Below are 23,986 nucleotides of genomic sequence, written 5' to 3'. Positions count from 1 at the left end.
AAGACTGTAATATCTGAGATGCTGTCATGAAAAGGATGAAGCCCAGTGCTTCTACATTCCAGTGTTTCAGTGGCAGAGAGTGTAATTTGGGGCCTCAATAAGAGACAGACAAAATTTTACCACAGTGGAATTGACTGACTGCCCATTGAGATAGTGAGCTCTCTTCCCTTGGAACTACTGAAGTGTATGCTGCATAATATCCATCAGTCAGAGGCTGTGGAGTGGATTCTCTAGGTGAGAGGTTGGACAAGATGACCTCTACGGATGTGTCCCATCTTTAACTTGTAGATTCAGACATAACCAAGTCCCAAATTTGCATACATGCTTTCCTTTCATAATCAAGAAGTTAGTTTCCTTGGAACACCAGCATCACCACCCCCGCCCCCTTTAAGAGGAAGATCCTCTTTTGACAAATTTCCAGTTCTAAAGTCTGACTGAAAATTCCTCCCTCTAGCTTTCCCAAACATATTTGGTGACAAGCATTTGCTCTGGTTTGCTTTCATTATTCTTTCCTTTGGTCTCCCATCTGAACGAGGTCATAGAAGGGGCGGTGTTCTGTGGGAGGATAGAGTTAATGAAGAAGTAGACTTTGACTAAGTGAGAAGCAGAGGGAATTAGGTCCTGTTCTTGAAGTGGCAGCAGTATTCATTGCCAGTGATTTGCTGAAGAAAGAGGATAAAACATTCTAGCTTGCTTGCGTGTGCTTTCCTATCAGGGTCAGGGTACCTGCTAAAACGAACTATCTCACTCTGGACTGCCTTGGTTGAGGCTGTGCCCACATTCTGTCAGGTTCCTCCTCTATACTTTTGCATACCCCAACCAGATCCACCCTTTTAGACCAGTTCAGACGCCAGCTCCTAAGAGACGTTTTCACCCACCCAACTCCCCGAGCTGTTTTATCTGTACCTTTGACCTTCCCAGTTCATACCTAGTACTGAAGGTACTTACGCAGAGGCCCAGGCTCTATTAATCTTGGAGCAACTTGAGGACAGGCAGGGTCCGAGTCGGTTCCAGTTTTGTGCCCCAGGACTTCGCGGGCATCAATAAATACTGGTTGGGCGAGCACAATAGTAGGAGGAGGGCAATCATTTTTTTCTCCCAAGTGTCCAGAGAGCATCTGCTATTGCGATGGCCTCTGGAGCCCGAGGCAGGCAGGGGAACGGTGAGAAGCAAGGCTGGGCAGGACCGAGGTGCGCGTTGGGGCGGAGGGCAGCGGGCTCGGCCCGGGCCGAGCCACCCTCCTCGTGACTCCTCCTCCCCCCTCCACAGCTCCGAGTCAGGTGATTCCGGGCACGTGACGGGCACCACCTACCCTGCTGCTCCCGAGTGGCAGCTCGGGTAGCCAATGAGAGGCTGGGCCCGGGCGCGGAGCCTATGAGAGCCGGGCTCCGGGGGGCGGGCCGCACGGCTGTGGCGGCTGCCGGGGGCGGCGGCGGCGGCAGCGGACTGGGGAGGCGGCGGCCTGGCTTGGCCTGGCCTGGCCTGTCAGGGCGCGGGCGGCGGCGGCTCCGGCTCCGGCTCCGGCACCATGTCCCTGCAGTACGGGGCAGAGGAGACGCCCCTCGCCGGCAGTTACGGCGCGGCGGACTCGTTCCCAAAGGACTTCGGCTACGGCGTGGAGGAGGAGGAAGAGGAGGCTGCAGCCGGGGGTGGCGGGGTTGGGGCGGGGGCCGGTGGAGGCTGTGGCCCGGGGGGTGCTGACAGCTCCAAGCCGAGGATTCTGCTCATGGGGCTCCGGCGCAGCGGCAAGTCTTCCATCCAGAAGGTGAGTGGGGCCGCGGCGGCCCCTCCGCCCCTCCCCCCTCCCCTCCCCTCCCCGGGGGCGCGGGTGGCCGCAGGGCGGGGAGGCCCCGAGGAGGGCGTAGGCCGGGGTGGCCGGCTGGGCTGTCCCAGCGCGCTTTCTCTTCTCTTCTGGGAGCAGAGCCCGGGCGCGGCCGCAGCGGGGACCCCAGTCTCAGAGTCCACGCCCAGGTCTGCCGAGGCCGAGTGGGTCCCGTATTCCCCGAGTGGCCAGAGCGAGGCAGGTGCCCGTGGCTCCGCCCGGGATCTCGCCTCCTGGGACCCAGCCCCTCTTCCATTCACGAAACTGAGACGTGCTCCATGGTTCTAACTTGGAGAACTTCCCGGACTCCCTCCCTGGCCCTGGTTGAGTGTTCCTCTCACTTCAGGTGACCTCAGTTTGCAAGGGCTTCCCAGGTGAGCCCCAGGGAGCAGCGTCAGAAAGAGTTGTGACTAACTCCCTAGCCCTTGTAATGCCCGCTCTTGTTACTAGTACGAAGGAGACTTTACTGTGACGTTAGTGGGAGTTGGGGGCACTTTTCCCACCTATTTTAGTATCTGTGGCCCGGTGAGCATAATTACTAGTGATGTTGCCCGTTTGTATGTGGCTACAGGAATTTTCTGAGACCTGGAGAACATCTGCAGACCTATGCCAACTTTCACTTGGGGTCTGTCAGGAACGGATGCTATGCACTTTTTGGTCAGGAGGATGTAGGGGCAGGATTGAGCTCTCAGCTATTCCTCTTACACACAAAGTGAGCTGGTAGTAAAATGCTAGATCCCTGGTCTTTTGCCCTTTCCACTCTGTTGCAAAGGTCTCTCCAAAATAAAGGTCTCTGCGTGATACTATGTAGACATGATGTTTTTTAAAAATAGCCTTCCGAATTGACTGAATTACTGTTTTATCTTGTCACCTTTATAGAGAAATCTGAGTACATTTTATGGTAGGTTTTTAGCAAAGTGATTTTAATTCTTTTCACTTGTTGCTCACTGCCTAAACCTTGGGAGTAACTATCTGTTTTTCTTTTCTAGAAAGTAACAGTGAGGGGAAAATTAGTTTTGTGTTAGAATTGTATGGACTGTGATTATTTTAATTAACAGTTACCTTTACCATTTCTTTTCTCATGGGAGCTGTCTTTTCCCTGTCAACTCCCAAACTTAGCCCCTCCCAAATATATTCCTCCTCCTCCAGTTTTTGTTTTTGTTTTTGTTTTGTTTTCATTTTCGGTTGCCCCTGGACATATGGAGCTCCTGGTCTAGGGATCAGAGCTGAGCCACGGTCTTGACCTGAGCTGCAGTTGAGGCAGTGTTGGGGGGTCTTTAACCCACTGTGCGGGATTGGGGATTGAACCCATGTTTCAGCACTCCCAAGATGCTGATACCATTGCGCCACAGCCAGGGCTCCCCTCCTCCCCCAGTAATGTCACTTTTTACTTGGTATAATTTGCCCTAGTTTTATTTTCTTCCACAAGACTGCAAATCCATTGAGGGCAGGAGTCTCGTCAGTTTCATTTCTGATTATTCCTCAGAGCCTGAAAGTTTTCAATGAACAAAACTTTTTCAACTTTAGCTACATACTTTGGTAATCTTAAAGTAGATTTAATGCAGACTTAATGCAGTTTAACAGGAAAAAAAATTGAACTGAGACGAGAGACGTTGCTTCTGCTAGTATCAAATACAGAGAAAATAGCAGAGAAGTTTCAGCTTTCCTGGTGATTTCGTTTCATATTTTGGTGTCTTCTGTTGCAAGTTAAAGGATAATAAGTACTAGTGGATACACCATTCACTTTTTACTCCTTTTATCTTACTACTATTTTTTATGGCCGCATCTGTAGCATACAGAAGTTTCTGGGCTGGGGATTGAATCTGAGCTGCAGCTGCAGCCTATGCCAGATCCTTAACCTACTATGCTGGGGCTGGAGATTGAACCTGTGTTTCAGCAGTAACCCAAGCTGCTGCAGTTGGATTCTTAACCCACTGAGCCACAGCGGGGCCTCCACTTTTTACCTCTTTTAAAATTTTTGCTTTAGGATGAAATTCTTTAAATTATGTTAATTCAGGGTGGAATTTTGTACTTTAAATACAAAGTTGGGTAGCCGTTAAATTGTCTTCTTTCTTTTAACAGGTGGTGTTTCATAAAATGTCGCCCAATGAGACCCTCTTTTTGGAAAGTACCAACAAGATTTACAAAGATGACATTTCTAATAGCTCCTTTGTGAATTTCCAAATATGGGATTTTCCTGGGCAAATGGACTTTTTTGACCCAACTTTTGACTATGAGATGATCTTCAGGGGAACAGGAGCATTGATATATGTCATTGATGCACAGGTAGTTAGAAATGATGATGTTTACTTCTCTGGTGGCAGAAGATATAGGAACAAAGGAACGTTGTTTCTCGTCTTTGTCATGCGCTTCTTGCAGCTTATTTTTTTGCCAGTAGGTTCCCTAACAGTGTGAGAGATGTACCTGCACAGGTGCTTAGGGAACAGGTGTGCCATTGTTTAAGTAAGGAATATCAAATGATTAGGGATATGGCTTACATCCCTGAGTTCCAGTGAATGGGTAGCCTTCCATTTTTGTTAGTGGTAGATATTGCTGTACTCTCTTAACTTCACCACATTGATGTCAGTCACTGAAGAGGTCTCATCAGTGCCCATGATAAAAGGAGGAATGTGAGAACCAAGTCCATAAATGTTAAAGTGCATAGTTTCTTTAATTGCCCAAATTGAGTTGAGTTTAACGAGCACTTGTTGAGGGCCTAGCCTTTGGCAGGCACTCAGACAAACGGGACATGTCTCTGTCCTTAAGAATCTTAACGTTTTCTGAGCTTAAGCATTAGTTAGAAATGCTTTCTGAGTGACAGGCTCTGTAATGGGTGCTTTCACATACATGGTGTATTTACTTTCTTCTTCACAATACTGTGAGGTAGGTACTGTAATTCCAATTTTATGTTCGAGTAAACAGATCAGAGTCTAAGCAACCTGCTGAAAGTCACACATCTAATAAATGGCAGAGCTGGGATTACTTAAAAAAAATTCTAATGGGAAGAAATGTCCATTCCCCATTTCCTTTCCTTATATTATCCGTTTAAAAAATTACAAGTATTAACTTGGTAGTTGAATTTTTTTATCTTGAGAGATTGAGGATTTAGTGGTATAAGTTAATGTGTTTGGATGTTTGAATATTTCTGAATAATTAGGATAATATATTTTCTGTGGTTGGGGAAAGAGGTGGTTTGAGGCTTTCTTAATGCAAGATTTCTTTTTAAAAAATATTTTGTTCTGACTTACAGGATGACTACATGGAGGCTTTAACAAGACTTCACATTACTGTTTCTAAAGCCTACAAAGTTAACCCAGACATGAATTTTGAGGTTTTTATTCACAAAGTTGATGGTCTGTCTGATGATCACAAAATAGAAACACAGAGGGACATTCATCAAAGGGCCAATGATGACCTTGCAGATGCTGGGCTAGAAAAACTCCACCTTAGGTAACAACCTGTGTGTTTGATATGAGAGCCCTGAAAAGTGTGTAAATGTATTCCCATCTCTGTCATTACAAACACGTAGCTCTCTGTTACCCGTATACCCTCCCCAGATCTATGATGTTTTTGATCTTTTCTTTGTTGAATTCAAGCGGTTTTGGGAGCCCGATGTTACTGAAAAGTTATTTTTCCACTTTTTTGTATTTTCCCAGAGGTTGAAGTCACGTGAAGTGTTTCTCTTGGTGCGTTTACAAATTCATCTCAAGAGACTGGAGTCAGGCTGTTTCCTCATGGTGTAAATCTGCTTTGGGACTCCCCTCTCTTGGTTTCATCATTTTTTTTTTCCCTTCTTGCTTCAGTTCAGGGAATCTCTGTCTCGTTGATTGGAGAACTCTGTAGCTTGAATTTTCACAGTATCTCTTTCAGTAGGAAGAACCTTTTAAAGAGGGTACAGTTTTAAGTCTGGATTCTAATGTATCTGGTTTATGTTTTTGAAAACATTGTCTGCTTTTATGCATCTCTAAAAATTGGGTTAGGAGAATGTGTCCTATAAATCTGCTTAGGGCTGCTATGAAGTTTAAAGAACTGCTGATTCATAATTAAATGTCATTAAGAAATTTATTATTAAACCATATCTGCTAGAGAGATTTGATGATTTGTGTACTTGCATTCTAAAAGTGTGTGAGGAATATCTCCTACATCCTTTGTATTTACTTTTATGGTTTAGGTAGAAATGAGTAATAAAAAGTACCTAAGAAAGTGTTCTTTTGATGATATAAACAGCTTAAAGGGGAAGCAGTGGAGAGGCAAACCATAGCTATTTCCTTATCCCTGGTCTGTTACAATGACTTCCCTATATAGACTCAAGCCAAGCCCCATCCCTACCCCTAATATTCTCTAGGGCCCCTGGCTCAAGAGCTTTCTGTTATTCTCTTAGGAAACCACATGGAAAAGCTCATTGACCTCTTGTTTGCCTGTATTAAACTATGTACAAGTAATTCATGCTTTAAAAAAATTCAGCAATATTTGTAAGAGGAAGTGAGAGTACCTTCCCATAAAATTCCTCAGTCTTGTTTTTTCCCACCATGAATAATGGATTTTAAGCCATGGTTGTGCTGTTCCCCAGAGCCCATGGGAACCCTTCTGATCCTCCCTAAACCTCATCTGTGTCTCTTCCTGGGGCATCCCACCTCAGTGGTACACACCATCCCTTCCCCCCAGTTCTTTATGGGGCTCCAGGCCATGTTAGTTTTGCATTAAGCTTTTATTAATTACCAGCAGGCTTATGGATGAGGCTTGAGTCGATTTTCAGTTTCCAGAAACTCAGCTTACTAAAATGCCCTGTGCCTTGGAGGTTCTTCCTGGTCCCCGTCCACCTCCAAGCTGCACATTTCCTGCAGGACCGTCTTGCATTGCTCGTCTAAAATATTCCTTTGTCCTTAGTGTCTGAGGGGAGATCATTTTTGGTCTCACCTGTCCTGTTGTTCTAACATCTAGATTAGAGCCCCATCCAGGTTGGGTTTTTAGGTGTGCTCTTTGAAAGTATCTTTAAATTACCCATGAAGTGTGATATAAACAGTTCTATGTCTCTGACTTTGTAATGCGTGTTTTAATTACATCATGGATACAACTATGGATGAAGAGTATACTTCCTGAGTGACAAGGCAGGTAGAATTAGCCACGCTATTTAAACTGTTAAAGGCCTCTCTCGTTTAAATATGTGTTTTGTTAAATCTACAAAATTTACTTCGCTGTATATCCTTTTCAGGCCTCCAGATAGCTGTTCCATTCTCTGTAGAGTCTCAACTCCCATCTTCCTTAATGTGTTATTTACGTAAAATTCTAAGCACCAATTTAATTTTTCATTTGTTTATTCAGCAGATGTTTATGAGCACTCTTTAGGGCAGTGGGGCTGCAGCTGTGAGCAAGGCCACCAAAGTTTCTGCCCTCATGGAGCTTACATTCTGAAGAATGTGACAGCTCAAAAACACTTACAGATAAATGTATAGTAGGGAGTTCCCATTATGGCTCAGTGGGTTATGGAACCTGACTGGTATCCATGAGGATGTGGGTTTGATCCCTGGCCTTGCTCAGTGGGTTAAGGATCCAGCGTTGCCATGAGCTTTTGATGTAGGTCGCAGGTGTGGCTCAGGCGTTGCCCATGAGCTGTAGTGTAGCTTGCAGATGTAGCTTGGATCCTACATTGCTGTGTCTGTTGCTTAGGCCCGTAGCTGCAGCTCCAATGCGACCCCTAGCCTGGGAACTTCTGTATGCTGCAGCTGTGGCCCTAAAAAGAAAAAAAAAAAAAATGTATAGCGTCATTTTAAGTTCTTAGTGCTATGAAAAAAAAACAAGCCAGGGGAAAGGGGCTGAAGGCACTGGGTACAGGGGTAGTATTTTAGGTGAGGGAATCAGGAAAGAATGTTCTGAGGAGGTAACATTTTAGTAGAAACCTGAATAATACTCTTATGTAGTAAATATTATCTATCTCCTCTGAGCTTTCTCTTGGGTTTCGTCAGTGATGGGCTTAAGAAATCAAGCTTTTTGGATCAGATTGTAAAGACTTAGGTGAATATTCAGGTTTTTGCACCTGAAAATGCGTTCCTAGGTACCACCTCAGTTACCCTCAGTTTGAATGCAATAAAGGGAGGGAGAGCTACAGGCCAGGTGGGGAAACTGCATTTGTCATCTTGAATGTTGCGGATGGTGCACAGGAAAAGAGGCTTCATTTGAACTTGATGAAATCAAATGTTAAGAAATTTAAGCTTTTATATGTTAATGATAATTGTCACTGGACTTAAGATAGTTTTCAAATTAATCAAACTATTGTGTTTTTCAGCTTTTATTTGACTAGTATCTATGACCATTCAATATTTGAAGCCTTCAGTAAGGTGGTGCAGAAACTTATTCCACAACTGCCAACCCTGGAAAACCTATTAAATATCTTTATATCAGTAAGTGAGCTATTTACTTCACTGTAGTTACTGATTCCGTTTTTGCCGAGCTGTATTCGTATTATCAAAGTCTCCAAAAAAAAAAAAAGGGCTTGAATTAGTCTGAATCAAGCTTAAAGACTAATGATACACTTAAATGTAAAGTAATAAAAACAGTTAAAAAAGGGCTTGCTTGAGTTATTTTCTGCATTTTCCTTAGTAGTCCCTTCCCCCCCCTTTTTGTCTTAAAATGACCTGGTGAAGAATTTCCTTCTGTTTTCCTAATTGACAATGTCTTCATGATACATGTTTACTGAAGGAAGAGTAGAAACTGGAAGAGACAGGGTTTTGGGAATTCGGCTCAGCTTAATCTCTGCCTTATTGGAAGTCACATTGAAAAATTGATCCCTTCCTTGTTAACTGTAATCTCGGTGTCATTTTTCACATTTCGTATTTTGAGGATTCAGCTTAATAAAAAAGGATAGTCCTACAATAAATTTAGCATTCTGCCAGTCTATTTTCCAAACATTGCTTTGAAGGATTCAATGTGTAGTGATCCCCAATTCTCTGGGCTTTTGGCTTATGTTAGATGTTGTTGTCAAACCATTCTTTTATGGTTTGCTAATTGCCACATAAAGCCTTTGTGGTAGCAGGTCATTCGAACTGGAGATTGATTATTGCCACAAAAAAAGGATTGTTGAAAATGTAGCATGGCTTGATTCCGCCCCCCCCCGGAGGATTTTTTGGGTAGTTTTCGGTGGTGTCTTAAAAGTTAATTCATTTTAAGTAAATAGGAGGAAGGAAAAAACAAGTGCGACTGGTACAGTTTTGTCAGTAAATCAGAGCAGAGAAGTAATTCCACATTTATTCTTGAGTTAAGAGAACTGTCCCCTAACCAAGTACTATTTGCTTTTTTGGTATTCAGTTGTATAATCAGTATGTTAATCAGTGATTCAAGATCTTTGATAAGTTTCCAAATTGTGATTCTTAAAAAAAACTGAACAGTTCCTTAATTTTGTTTTTTCAAGAATTCAGGTATTGAAAAAGCTTTTCTCTTCGATGTTGTCAGCAAAATCTACATTGCAACCGACAGTTCTCCTGTGGATATGCAGTCTTATGAACTTTGCTGTGACATGATTGATGTTGTAATTGATGTGTCTTGTATATATGGGTAAGTGGTACCTATATTTCTGCAAGATCTCAGACAAGTGGAAAACTTACCAGCTTGATTTGTCCTGGGGATTCATTTCTGAGGCATCTGTCAAGTACTGTATGAAGAATTGTTCTGACCATAGTACTTCAACTTGGAGATGGTTTCTCTGTAGGTATGCTGCTGGGTCCTCCTCCTTCAGACTGGATGGATAAGAGCAGCTGAAAAAGTGTGACTAGTGCCAGACTTAGCACTGGAAGTTTTGCCTGCTGTTATTTGGGAAGTTTGTATTATGTCTTCTCACCACTGCAACTTAGATCTAAAACATTCTCAATTACAAAGTATGTACTGGTCCCTAATTTGACCTTAGGCTTTATGGGATTGAAGGATCCTTAACCTTTCGGAGAGCTCAGAAACAAAGAAATCAGAATTCTGGATATCATGAGGTCCCACAGTGGCACAACTGGATCAGCAGCGTCTTGGGAGCGCTGGGATACAGGTTCGATCCCCAGCCCGGCATAGTGAGTTAAGCATCTGGTGTTGCCACAGTTGTGGCTTAGGTCTCGACTGTGGCTTGGATCTGCTCCCTGGCCTGGGAACTCCATAAGCTGCAAGGTGGCCAGAAAGGGGGGAAAAAAAAATCCTGGGTGTTAGATGAACTTAGATTGGATGCTACTGCATAGCACAGGAAACTATATCTAGTCACTTGTGATGGAACATGATGGAGGATAATGTGAGAAAAAGAATATTGTATACATGATTAGGTCACTTTGCTATAAAGTAGAAATTTGACAGCTCTGTAAATCATCTATAATGGAAAAAATAAAAATCATAAAAGATTTGACCCATACATCTACATTTCCAAAATAAGTCTCTGAAATATAAACTCTTCTTTTATGTAAATTCACCAAACTCTATACAGAAATTTGTAAAAGCTAGCAAAGAAGTGATTTTGTAGAAAAGTCCAAAGGACAGGTGGAAACTTTGTAAAACTTATTGGTATTTCAAAAGCCAGTAACCTCTGCAGCCTCTCATAGCTCTGATTCATCTCATATTTTAATGCCAGCACTCTCAAGGCACTTTTTTTTTCTTTTTTCTTTTTGCTTTTTAGGGCTGCATCTGTGGCATATGGAAGTTCCCAGGTTGGGGGCTGAATCAGAGCTGCAGCTGCTGGCCTACCCCACAGCCACAACCACTTGGGATCCGAGCTACCTCTGAGACCTACATCGCAGCTTTTGGCAACACCAGAGCCTTAACCCACTGAGCGAACCCAAGGATCGAACCCACATCCTCATGGATACTAGTTGGGTGTCAGAATGCATAATCATAAGAGTGAAAAATAGGCATGGAAGAGAGGAACAGACAGGTAACAAACAGGTAAAACAAATGCATTTTCCTACTCAGAGGCAGCTGGAGAGAAACACTGACAAATTAGGCAGAAAAACCAAGGTGAAGGGTAGGGACAGAGAGATGAGAGGACTTTTGACTAGGTGGAGCAGAGAGGAACAACAGATAAAGGAGAAAGGTTTCAGAAAGCAAAGGTAATGTCAGAGCATCAAGAAAAGCTTGCTCCTTCTTCCCTCCCTCCCTTCTTTCCTTCCTTCCCTCCATCCTTCACCCCCCTCTCTTTTCTTTTCTTTTTAAGGCTGCACCTGCTGCATACAGAAGTTCCCAGGCTAGGGGTTGAATTGGAGTTGCAGCTGCCAGCAGCCACGACTACACCAAATCTGAGCTGCATCTGCAACCTACATGCGGTTGTGGCAATACAGGATCCTTAACCCACTGAGTGAGGCCAGGGATTGAACCTGCATCCTCAAGGACACTGTGCTGGATTCTTAACCTACTGAGCACAGTGGGAACTCCCAGAACATTTGCTTTTTCTTTAAAACAAATCAAAATTGTATAAACCAGTTTTTATAATTAAAAAATTAAACTTAGTTGTAAAGTTTATTTTCAGTATAAGATACATTGAAACCACATTTTACATTATAAAGTACAATATTAAGGAGTTGTTGCTCAGTGGGTCAAGAAACTGACGTAGTGTCTATGAGGATGTGGGTTCAATCCCTGGCCTCACTCAGGTGGATGAAGGTTTTGGACTGCTGCAGGCTGTGGCATAGGACACAGATGTGGCTCAATCCCGTGTTGCTGTGGCTGGGGCCTAGGCCTCAGCTGCAGCTCTGATTCCATCCCTAGCCCAGGAATTTCAAGTACAAAAGGGAGAAATAGCCATCACTTCACTGTTCTTAATGCAGTCTACATATGCAGTTTGGTGTGCTTTATTGAAGTTCAGTTTGCTTCTTACTTGACTCTTGTTTTACATTTTTTAAAGGAGGACTCTGTGTAATTCAGACAATTCTAGTCTAATAAATGAAATAGTTTTCAGACTCTGTATGGTTCACTTTGCAGCCATGAGATTTTCACAGGCTCTTTGGTAGACTGTATTTGTTTTAGTTTGTGTACTTATGCCTTTTTCACTAATGGTGGTTTTCATATTTGGGGTCGTTTCTTATTGGGAGATGGTGTCAGCACAGCTGAATATGAGGGAAGATTGGAAGCCTGCTGTGTTCCATGCATCCTAGTAAACAGGATGGTGTGAACACATGGAATACTGCAGCAGAGTTTGGACACCTGTACCTAAACCCGATTTCTGTTCCACTGTGGCTGAGTCAGCATTCTTCTTTCTCAAAAGATGTTCAGGAAACTGGGTGGAAAGATTTGTCATTGTGCAAACGTGACAAAATGCCTAATTGGGAAACCTCTAACGACCGGTACTTTGTTTTAAAACAGGTTAAAGGAAGATGGAAGTGGAAGTGCTTATGACAAAGAATCTATGGCCATCATCAAGCTGAATAATACAACTGTTCTTTATTTAAAGGAGGTGACTAAATTTTTGGCACTGGTCTGCATTCTTAGGGAAGAAAGTTTTGAACGAAAAGGTAATGGCATTTGAAAAAAAAAAGTTTTTAGGATTTCCCTGGTGGCTTGGTGGGTGAAGGGTCTGGTGTTGTCGCTGCTGTGGCTTGGGTCACTGCTGTGATGTGGGTTTGATCCCTGGTCTGGGAACTTCTGCATGCTGCAGGTGTGGCCAAAAAGCTGTTTTTTTATATAAGGTCTTTGTCATAATTTCTTAGGTTCTTGAAAACAAGAGAAAATAATACTGCAGAGGCTTTACCAGCTCAAACTACGTTGGCGCCTTTTCATCCATGTAGAGTCCAGACTTTCTCCGTCTTTCTTTGGTCTTTTACTTTAAATCAAGTTTTTTATTCCATCCTCTCTCATTTCAGACCCTTCTGATACCTGTCTAACTGCCCGTGGTTTGGTTTCCACCTGAACCAGTCTGCTGAGACTGTTTGAGAGGTTTCCAGGTCGCTGTCCTGCTGCCTTCTGTGGCCTCTCCAGCCTTCCAAAGTGTGACCCTGTCAGTCCCGCCTTCTTAAAGCTTTCCTCTCTCTTTGCTTCCCTGAAATGAAACTCTCTGGGTTCTTCTATGTATTTGTGTCTCTGGCCACCTGTCCCATAGTTTCCATTTTCCTTTTGCCCAATTCTGAGTGTCCTTCAGAGCCAGGTCTCCCACTCACTTTTTCACTTGCTGTCCTGGTCAGTGCACTTCACCAGGTTTTGTTTAATCTCCTCTGTGGAGTTGATTGAAATAGTCACACCTCCAGCTCTGACTTGGACCAGTTTCCCCACTGGGATCTCTTAGTAAGACATCTTCGCTTAAATGTTTGATTGCTCTCTTGTCCATGGTGTCACAAACCGATGAATATTTTCCACTTTCACGACTCGCCTGGCTGCCCTACTTCTGTTACTAGTTATGCTGTATTTCTAGTGTCCAAGCTGGGATATGTGGTAGTCAGGTAATTGTGTGGTATAATTGCTCAAGAGGCTCTTGTTGATGATTTCAAAGTGGGGGTTCTGTGTTGCCCTTTTCCCATTCTTTTAATTTTAACCAAATCTTTTTTTTTTTTTTTTTTGGCGTTTTAGGGGCACTCACACATATGGAAATTCCCGGGCTAGGGATCGAATTGGAACTGCAGCTGTTGGCCTGTGCCATAGCCACAGCAATGCGGGATCTGAGCCGAGTCTGCAACGTACACCACAGCTCACAGCAACTTGGGATCTTTAGCCCACTGAGCAAGGCCAGAGATCAAACCTGCATCCTCATGGATACTAGTTGGGTTCATAACCTGCTGAGCCACGATGGGAATGCCTAACCAGATATTACCGTTTTTTTCTTGTTTCTCGGGTTTCCTTTCTATTTCCTCTGTCAGTGACTCCAGGTCCTCCTCCCTCCAGGCCTGTGGTACTGCATTCATTGCATATATTGAGGGCTCAGTATGTGTCACCTTTTATTCTAAGGGCAGTCTCCTGTTCAGAAAGTTACTTTTACCATGTTTTTAACTACTCAAGGACCTACAGTAGCCCTCTTGTGTTCACCGCAACCAGCCCCTGCTCTTTTGCCTGGTTGTAATATTAATATTATATGAATTAGTAGTATTTCACTAATGTTGATAGGAACAAAGTATTCCAGATATACACAGTTCTTTGGGTTGAAATAATGTGTGTGTTCATCTTTCAGCTTAAGAATTGAAACATGACAAATACACATTTGTCCACTGTGTGTTTCTCAGTTGAAATCCCCTCTTGCGCTCTGTTGAATGCGGTGTTTTGTTTTTCCTGTGCATGGTTTAGTCTTTTACTTCATATCTGTCCTTAAACAATATAAGGTATTGTGTATCTTTGTGTAAATGATGTCAGGTTGTAAATCGTCTTCAGCTTACTCGTTCTTCTTCCCTGGAGGTTGCTTTTGATATTGTTCTATGTCCATAGCATGTAGCTCTGGTTCATTCATTTTCACTGCCCCACAGTATTCTGTGGATTGCATATACCACAGTTTATTTTCTTCTTGCTGGACATTTAGATGATTTTTAAGTTACAAATAGTTTTGCAAGAAATGCCCATGTACCAGCTTGTCTTTGCACATACGGAGTCTTTCTCTAGAGTAAGCATTTAGGAGTGGAATTTAGAGAAGACATACATCTTCCACTTTATTAGGCATGATTGAATTGCTCTCCAAAGTGGCTTTATCATTTTCATCCCTGGCACTGCTGCTGTTCTCATTACTTCACGTCCTTCATAATGTTTGATACTGTTAGACCTTTTAGTTGTCATAAGTGTGGCAGGCATGAAATGGTATCTCATTTGGTTCTGATTTTTACTTTAATTGCTGTTTAGAGCAAAAGTCTTTTTCATTGCACGAACCTTTTATGCCAGTTTAGGTGTTTTCTCTGGTGATTTGCTTGTTCACATATTTTTTATCTCTTTTGTACTCTCTCTTTTCCGTACTTCCTAGGAGTTCTTTGTCTCCATTTCTAATTTTTAAAAATTTTACAAACTTTTGGTTGTGGAAATTTCCGAATATATACAAAAGTAGACCAGCACAGTGACTCTCCATGTACCTATCTCCCTGCTTCAACAGTCAGCAGCATGTGGTCAGTCTTGTGTGTCCTGTATATCTTCCCCACAACTGAATTGTTTTTTTTTTTTCTCTTTAGGGCCACAACTGCAGCATATGGAAATTTCCAGGCTAGGGGTCAAATTGGAGCTACAGCTGTCCACCAGCTACAGTTGGCTCCAAGCTGTGTCTGTGACCTACACCACAGGTCATGGCAACACCAGATCCTTAACCCACTAAGCAAGGCCAGGGATCGAACCTGCATCCTCATGGATACTAGTTGAGTTCCTTACTGCTTACCACAATGGGAACTTCCACACAACTGAATTGTTATCTTCTACTCTATTGTTGTAGAAACTATCTAGCATATAAAAAACTAGAGAAAATAATGTAACAAACCCCTTTTTACCTATCACCCAGATTGAGCAGTTACCAGAATCCTAGCCATTCTTATTTCATCTCTATACCTTTTTTCCTACTGGGTTATTTTGAAGCAGATTTCTGATATCAAATCATTTTGTCTATACAGATTTCAGCAGATATCTCTAGAAGTAGTGCTCTTTTTTAAGCATAACTATGACCATTAAAAAACATAACATTGATGGTGATTTCATGATATCACATGTCCAGCCAGTGTTCAAGTTTTTGTTTTTTTTATCTTTTGTCTGTTTAGGGCTGCACCCTTGGAAGTTGCAGGCTAAGGGTTGAATTGGAGCTGTAGCTGCTGGCCTACGCCACAGCAATTCGGGATCTGAGCTGCATCTGTGACCTCCACCACGGCTCATGGCAACGCCAGATCTGTAACCTACTGAGCGAGGCCAAGGATTGAACCCATGTCCTTGTGGATCCTAGTCGGGTTCGTTAACCACTGAGCCACGACGGGAACTCCTCAAGTTTTTCTGATTGACAATTTAATTTTACCATTTGCATAAAAGTCAGTGTGGTTGAATTTATCAACACTTTAATTTTTCCCTGAATCTGAAGGACCTCCTTAACTTGACTCTAACTTGCTTATTCAGACTCTATTCCCAGTACGTAATCCCAATAATTCTCTTCTCCTATCTGCAGTCAGACCAGTTTCTTTCCTGTCTTCCACCTGTGTGCTGTGTTCTCCTTGCCAGCTCCCTGCTGTTTTGTGACTTTGGTCCTCTTTCCTGCCTGATTAAATCTTGCCTGTATCCTCAAAGTCCTGCCTCACCCCTGACGCTTTCCTTGCTGTTTTCACGCTGCACTTGGCTCTTCCACCTCTGGCTTTCTTTCACGTCTGTAGTAGATTTAACCTCAGGTTATTGTAATTTGTTTCTTGTGTTAATGTCTTTATGTCCCAATGTCGTTGAGGATGTAGGTGCGTTTCTTTTCTGCTCTGCCGTTCTCAGCACTGGCTGTTATTCTCGAGTTCACCTTATGGTCTGGAATGGCTCCTGGAGCTCCAGTCATCTTAGCCATGTTCTGGCCATTAAGGAGGAATGGGGTGGAGAAAAGAATAGATCCCCTTCCTTACGGAAGTTGCATACACTTGCATGTATCTCCGGGTCCAGAATTGGTCGTGTGTCACTACGTACCTGCAAGGAACCCTTTGTTTGACCAGAATCTTCTTTGGGAGTCAGTTCCTAAAACAGATGAAGAAGGAGTTGCCCTGCCTGAAGTGGGGAGCAGGCTTCCTGAGGCCCTGCCTGATGGGCCTCCCTGACCCCTCCCAAGCCCAGGGCTCTGCTGAGCAGTTTGCCAGACTATTGTTCTAGCTGTTTCCTTCAGCTTTTCGTTGGCTGCCCTGGAGATGTGTAAAAGGGAGAAGCTTGCGAAATCAAAAAGTATTTTGCTTTCTCCTTAGGTTTCATTGTAAATTTTCTTAGCAAATTTGTCTTCCCAATTGCTTTTTTATTTACCCTCTTCACTCCCAGGCCCCAGAGGTAACCGGTGTTAAAACTTGGGTATAGGAGTTCCCGTCATGGCGCAGTGGTTAACGAATCCGACTAGGAACCATGAGGTTGCGAGTTCGGTCCCTGCCCTTGCTCAGTGGGTTAACGATCCGGCGTTGCCATGAGCTGTGGTGTAGGTTGCAGACGCGGCTCGGATCCCCCGTTGCTGTGGCTCTGGCGTAGGCTGGTGGCTTACAGCTCCGATTCGATCCCTAGCCTGGGAACCTCCATATGCCGCGGGAGTGGCCCAAGAAATAGCAAAAAAGACAAAAAAAAAAATTGGGTATATGCTTTTCATGTTTCCAGCATAAAGAATTCCTCAGTTGGATATATGTTTTTTAATACATATCAATTATTTTTTTCTGTCACCAAATGTCCACTAGTAGGTAGTTTCAAGATTGACAGTCTTTTTCTCTCCTGTGCAGGTTTAATAGACTACAACTTCCACTGTTTCCGTAAAGCTATTCATGAGGTTTTTGAGGTCGGTGTGACTTCTCACAGGAGCTGTGGTCACCAGAGCAGTGCCCCCAGCCTGAAAGCGTTGACGCACAACGGCACACCGCGAAATGCCATCTAGCCTGAATGCCAGCGGTCAGGGCTCCATGCTGGCTTATTCTTCACTCCAGGGTCAGAGGCCATGTGCTACAGGACATGGAAGTTGCCGCTTGTGGGAATCTGGTGCCTGTCCCACTAGAGACAAGGGGTAGAGTTTCTCATTCGGATGAAAACTCCTTCAACCAGTGGTGTGCAACTGAAGATACTCTCTCTCTCTTTTTTTTTTTTTTTAAAAAAAGAAAAGGCAAAAAAGAATTCTAGACACCACAGAACTGAAGTGTGTTTTTCTCCTCTTTGGTGGCCTACTTTAAGTAGTTTGGGATGTTTTGGACCTGGAGATAACACCGCTTACCTGTCCTTACCAGGGAATGTTACCAGTTGAAAATAATAGAACTGAAGTTTTCTATGTTTTGCTTAGATTTTCATTTGAATAGTCGCTCAAAATTCTGCCTTGCTTAAGTTCTAACCCTGCCTCCCAGAGTTCAGTTTTGGACCTTGCACACCTCAGACCTTCGAAGTGCATTTGCTCGCTAATTCAGAGGACACGTGGTCTGACTGCAGCAAAGGACAGTCCTGTATGTTTCTGCAGAAATGAGAAAATTTTACGCTGCATCAAGTCGAGAGCAAGGCTCAACAGTGGCTGCTGCATTAGGTTCCCTTGGAAGTATCGGGAACAAACTTTTGAAACAAGAAATTTTTGCACCTGTGTTTTGGGTACCACATACCTGGGTTCTTTCTCATTTATTAGATAAATGATTCTGATCACTGTAACAAAGGAAATTAAAAAAAATTGTTTTCCCCACAGTCTCCTCCTAGGAGAGAAACTCATGTCATTGAAATACTTAGCTCACTTTTCTTTAAAACTTGTTACCAGTTGCCACATACTTTTTTATTCTGAGCTATCGAGATCCTTTCAGAATTGCTGTCCTGTTGACCGTGAGTGACCCTAAGGCACTGGCGGACTGTCCGCTGGATGTGGCGCCGTGACTTGTGTCGTTAAAACCTTCTTCATCTCCAGTATTCAGATGCCAAGTGTCAGCTGTGGTACTTTCTTCACCTAGGATATTAATTCATAATTGTTTCTTTTTGTTGAAAGTTGATACCCTCCCCATCGGTTTAAACTTCCATGTTATTTTTACTTCACATGCCCAGTAGTCCTATCTTCCAAAGCCACTGGACCACTTGAGTACATAAGTGCCACTGTTTAATGAAATATGTATATTCAGGTCTGTAAACCTAACTGTGTGACTTGGAGTGCTTCCTGCAGACGATTCTGACTGTTGAGTATTTACATGGACCATGGTGATATCCAAAAGAGAAGTGCTTTTATATTTATAGATTATTTCATTGAACTATATGAAATGGGTATCAATAAATGTATTTACTCCAGAATCAGTTTTTTTTTTTTTTTTTAACCTAAATTACAGGAGGTTGGGGTGATGAAACGTTATCTTGTCCCACTGTCATTATCCATTTCCAAATGCCTTATGTTTTAGGACCTGTTGCAGGAATTTCATGCCCTGTGTGCAGGCATCTCTCCTGGCACGTTTCTGTCTAGGGTAGAAGGTCTAGGCCTGGGTAAAAATGGGTGTTTTGGCTGTGGTGTTTCCTACCAACAGATCTCACTATGGTGGGGAATATCTTGGGTCAGGTGCATCCAAGCCAGGAAGCAGGTGAGGAGATGAGTCAAGTACCATTATACAGAATATGTACCAATCCCAGCTTGTTTTTCATTTCTTCTGATTTCTGAGATACTCATTACTAACCCTTAAATAAGGTCAGTTCTGCCTTATTTAGGTTGGTCTCAACTGGTTGGAGTAAAGTATACATTAGTCTATAGAAAGGAGGGAGGTAGAGGTTGAAAGATTTTTAATTTTGCTATTGGACTAATTTTATTTCATTTTATTTTTTGCCTTTTCTAGGGCCACTCCCACGGCATATGGAGTTCCCAGGCTAGGAGTCTAATCGGAGCTGTAGCTGCCAGCCTACACCAGAGCCATAGCAACGAGGGCTCCGAGCCGCGTCTGCAACCACAGCTCACAGTAACGCCAGATCCTTAACCCACTGAGCAAGGCCAGGGATCAAACCTGCAACCTCATGGTTCCTAGTTGGATTCGTTAACCACTGCACCATGATGGGAACTCCTAGACTAATTTAGAAGTTAAATTTTGAAACTGAAATGAAAGTCATAGAAACAGATTAAAAAAAAAAAAACCCTCTTAAAATACCGTGCAATCCCATATCCTTTTTCGAATTATGGAAACTGAAGTCCAGGGGAATAAAAAGCCTTGTCTAGGGTTATAGATGGGATTCTTAAACCCTGAACCAGGATACTGTTGAGAGTGGAGGAGATGCTGTTAATGGCTATGCCAGAGCAGTGGCTCTAAACCATGCTGTTCTGGGTATACCAGGTGGCCAGCCCATTCGTAGATCTAGTTGATAGTGAAGGGGGGGGCCTGTGCTCCAGGCCTGGCAGCCCAGTGCTGCCTGCCTTCATCTCCAGCATCAGGCACCCATTGGCCCAGTGGAGATGATGCCTCAAGATGAGTGTACCCTGACCCATATGTGACCAAGAAATATTTTTTTCTACTATTACGGAAAATTATAAATTCAGGGAATGATTAAAGAGAACAGGCGAAATGAAGTAAAGTTAATGAGGAAGGGACAATTCAGGAAAAGGAAATAGAAAAATCAGAAAACGGTAAAGGGTTTGCCTGAAATGTTTTTCATCTGAATGGATGTGTATCTGTACCAGGCTACCTCCCAGAGCTGGGTGAGGTGGTAAAGTAAAACCCTTAAAATCTTTTGCAGCAAAGTGAGCTGTTTCCCATACCTTGCCTCTCCTGTTTACACACATCCGTACGTACACATGTTCACATATGTGCCCATGCGTATACACAGACATGTATGTAATGTCCCAACACAAAATGCTCAAAGTATTTGTTAATTTACCTTCTCCATGTACACAGAAAATTTTAAAGATAAAATTATGATGATCACAAGCTTAATGTGTATTATTTGTGGGCTTTGTTAAGCTTCTCTGTGTCCTGTTTTGCAGATGCTGTAAAGCTCTCCCACTTATATCCAAAAGAGGTTAGTGAATATCATTATTGTTTTTCATCTAAGCAAAGTCAATTTAAACACTCCCCTCCTTTCCCCCAGAGATCTTGAACACAGTTTTTTTTGTTTGTTTGTTTGTTTTTTGCCTTTTAGGGCTGTACTTGAGGTGTATGGAGGTTCCCAGCCTAGGGGTCTAATCGGACCTGTAGCCACCGGCCCATGCCACAGCCACAGCAATGCCAGATCCGAGCTGCTTATGTGACCTACAACACAGCTCACGGCAATGTCAGATCCTTAGCCCACTGAGCAAGGCCAGGGATCAAACCTGCGTCTTCATGGATCCTGGTTGGATTTGTTAACCGCTGAGCTATGATGGGAACTCCTTGAACACAGTTTTCTAAGGCAATGTAGGTGGCAGCTGGAGTGTGTTTCTGTTAATAGCATCTTCCTTGAACTGTTCCTATGGGGCTGAAAGACTGGACATAAAGAGCATGCAGGAAGGATATGAAGGGACAGCAACTTCTACTGATTATTTTCGGTGGTTTCTGTGTTTATTACCTCACTCAATCCTCACGATACCGGGGAGAGGTAGGCCCGCTATTCCTATTTGCAAATGGGGAAGCTGAGCCCTGGAGAGGCGCAATTGTCAGTGGTGGCGCTAGAATTGGAATCTATGCAGTTTGATTCTAGAATCTGCATTCTTAAACCGCTGATCTTGCTTCCTTAGTAGGGAGGGATGGTTTTCTCATGAGGTGTTTTGCAGAAAACAAATTCTAACAGTTAAATTTTGGAAACGGCATTCTGCAGTCTCTACTTGGAGGTTTACTATGTACAGTCAAACATTAAATTCTTTGAGAAGACCTGCAATAGAGAAGTCTGTTTGCCTTGGTTTATATCCCACGTTCCTAAGTTTATTAGACTCCTTTCTTTAAGAAATGCTTATTTGAGCAGAATATAATAAAAATACACTGAAGGACACTTCACTGGAACATTTTCAGTGGGATTGGAAATATGATTTTTATTTCTTTTTCCAAGTGTCTTAAAACACTTGTAGTGAACAACCTGTAGTGAACTGGTGGTGAAATAAGAGTAAAGCTTGTACGTGTTCACATTTGAGATTAATAGCTCATGCTGTTCCTTCAGCTTGGATTCTCCTTCCCTTGGCTTGTAGAAATTCTGTTCATCCCCCCAAGGTCAGCTTAAATGTCATATCTTCTACAAAAGCCCTCTAACCACTCTCCCTCCCCAGGACCTTGACATTGTGTGTGGGAAGGGCTGTTCTCTGTTCCCATTCTTGGTGACGTGCTCAGCACCTGTCCTTGAAGGTAGTGATGGGGGAAGCATATTTTCTGTGCTGTAGCATTTCTCCAATATTCTGTATCCTGAGGAAAACTTGTGCTCATTTAAATGTCTCTCATTGCACTTTGATGCAAAGGCAGTGATGCTTTTCTGATCTGGGCTTTTCACCTAGTGCAGTTGCAGCGTCCAATTCCTTAGTGCTTGACCTCTAGGTGGCGGTGTTGTACTATTTAAATTCCAGCTTTCTGGCTCCCTGCAGTTGTCTGTTCTGAAAGTTTAAACTGCCTCTATCACCCTCGTGTATGTGTAACTTAGCCAGAGATTGAAGTTACTTCCCCTGAAGTCATTCATATTCGATGCTGATTTGAGGCATTGTTTTGGAAGCGAAGCAGTTTGTGATTTTTACTTTTTCTATTCACTATCAGCTTTTAAGCAAGGGGTTGGATAGGATGAAGATTGTAATAGCCTTTGCTTCATAAATTATGGGTTGCAAGGGGGCCTTAAGAAGACCATGCTATCTTCATGCAGAGCGACTTGCTCCCTAAGCCATCTGCTGTAGATGTGTGTGCTCTTAAAGACACCCATGGAAGGAAGGGAATGCCACATATTTGAATGATAATATCTGCTTTCATCACTTCCTTTTGCCTCAGATGAGGTTTGTTGTAATTATTTCCCACTTGAGAGCTAAAACACTGCAAAGGAAAAGGAGGCAGCACATTATCCTTCCATGGGCACATCATCTCACGATTCCCAGCTGTGACTTTGTTCTGCAAAGACACATTTTAATGTAAAATGAACTAGATACATCAATGCATCTTCAGAACTGTGTAAAAGATAACTGAGAAACTAGCTATAATGCAAAAAATAAAAATCATTTAAAATAAAAATTCAAAAAAAGTAATTTGGAAAAAAAAAGATAATTGAGAAAATTGCAAAAGGACAGTTACAATGAGGAACTGAGTGGTAGGGAACTAGTACTTCCCCACCCCGACCCCCAGTGACCATTACTGCCAAAGTATTGCCCGAAAAGTGCTGTAACTTCCACTTTAAGATCCTTATACTTTTAAAAGCATCTTTTTGCTCATTATTGCTAGTTATTAGAGACATGCAAATCAAAACTATAATGAAGTATCACCTCACACCGGTCAGAATGGCCATCATCAAAAAGTCTACAAGTAATAAGTGTGGGAGAGGGTGTGGAGAAAAGGAAACCTGCCTACGCTATTAGCGGGAATGTAAATTGGTGCAGCCACTATGGAAAACAATATGGAGTGTCTTTAAAAACTAAAAATAGAGCTATCCTATGATCCAGCAATCCCACTCCTGGGCATACATCGGGAAAAGATGAAAACTCTAATTCAAAAAGACACATGCACCCCAGTGTTCATTGCAGCACTATTTACAATAGCCTAGACATGGAATCAACCTAAATGTCCATCAACAGATGAATAGATAAAGATGCGGTATGTGTAAACAATGGGATATTAGCCATAAAAATGAATGAAATAATGCCATTTGCAGAAACATGAATGGACCTAGAGATTTTCATACTAAGTCAGAAAGAGAAAGACAAAATACTGCATGATAACACTTATATGTGAAATCTAAAAAAATGATACAAATGAATTTGCTTACAAAACAGAAACAGAATCAATCACCGACTTAGAAAACAATCTTATGGTTAACAAAGGGGAAGGAGGGAGAGGAATAAATTTGGAATTTGGGATTAACAGAGACACACTATTATATGTCAAATAGATAAAGAACTGTGTGTATATATATATATATATGTATATAGCACAGGGAACTATATTCAATATCTTATAATAACCTATAATGGAAAAGAATATATATAAAACTGAAATACTTTGCTCTACACCTGAAACTATTACAACATTGTAAATCAACTATACTTCACTTTTTTTTTTTTTTTTTAAAAGCATCTTCTGGGATTTCCCTGGTGGCCAACTGGTTAGGACCTGGCCCTTTCACTGCCGAGGCCCAGGTTTTAATCCCTGGTCTGGGAACTAAGATCTCACGTGGAGCTGTTGCATGCCTCAGCCAATAAATAATTAAATAAATAAATAAGTACATTTTAAAAGAGCATCTCTTGAAACAAAGTGATCAAATATCAGAAGGCATGTGGTAGACAATTAATTTGGTTTAGTACATCACCTGCAGAACACACAGAAGCTTGGGCTGTAAAAAGTGAATATTAGTGGTCTACGGATTTTTTTTTTGTCTTTTTGTCTTTTTAGGGCCACACTCAGGGCATATGGAGGTTCCCAGGCTAGGGGTCAAATCGGAGCTGTAGCTGCCGGCCTACGCCAGAGCCACAGCAATGTC

The 23,986-nt window shown here is 42.6% G+C and overlaps 1 protein-coding gene across 1 annotated transcript; it reads left to right on the top strand.

The window, feature by feature from the left end:
- Positions 1–1,407: 1,407 nt before the first annotated feature.
- Positions 1,408–18,673, top strand: RRAGC (Ras related GTP binding C). Its single transcript, XM_047793426.1, has 7 exons — positions 1,408–1,765; positions 3,905–4,108; positions 5,073–5,272; positions 8,106–8,220; positions 9,228–9,370; positions 12,140–12,288; positions 17,152–18,673. The coding sequence occupies exons 1-7, from the start codon at positions 1,529–1,531 to the stop codon at positions 17,301–17,303; spliced, it is 1,200 nt and encodes a 399-aa protein (XP_047649382.1). The 5' UTR covers positions 1,408–1,528; the 3' UTR covers positions 17,304–18,673.
- The last annotated feature ends 5,313 nt before the right edge of the window (positions 18,674–23,986 follow it).

The sequence above is a fragment of the Phacochoerus africanus genome, chromosome 8 (genome assembly GCF_016906955.1).
Source record: "Phacochoerus africanus isolate WHEZ1 chromosome 8, ROS_Pafr_v1, whole genome shotgun sequence".
In the NCBI taxonomy this organism is placed as follows: domain Eukaryota; kingdom Metazoa; phylum Chordata; class Mammalia; order Artiodactyla; family Suidae; genus Phacochoerus; species Phacochoerus africanus.
The sequence above is the reverse complement of the archived record's forward strand: the minus strand, read 5'-3'. Positions and strand labels throughout refer to the sequence as shown.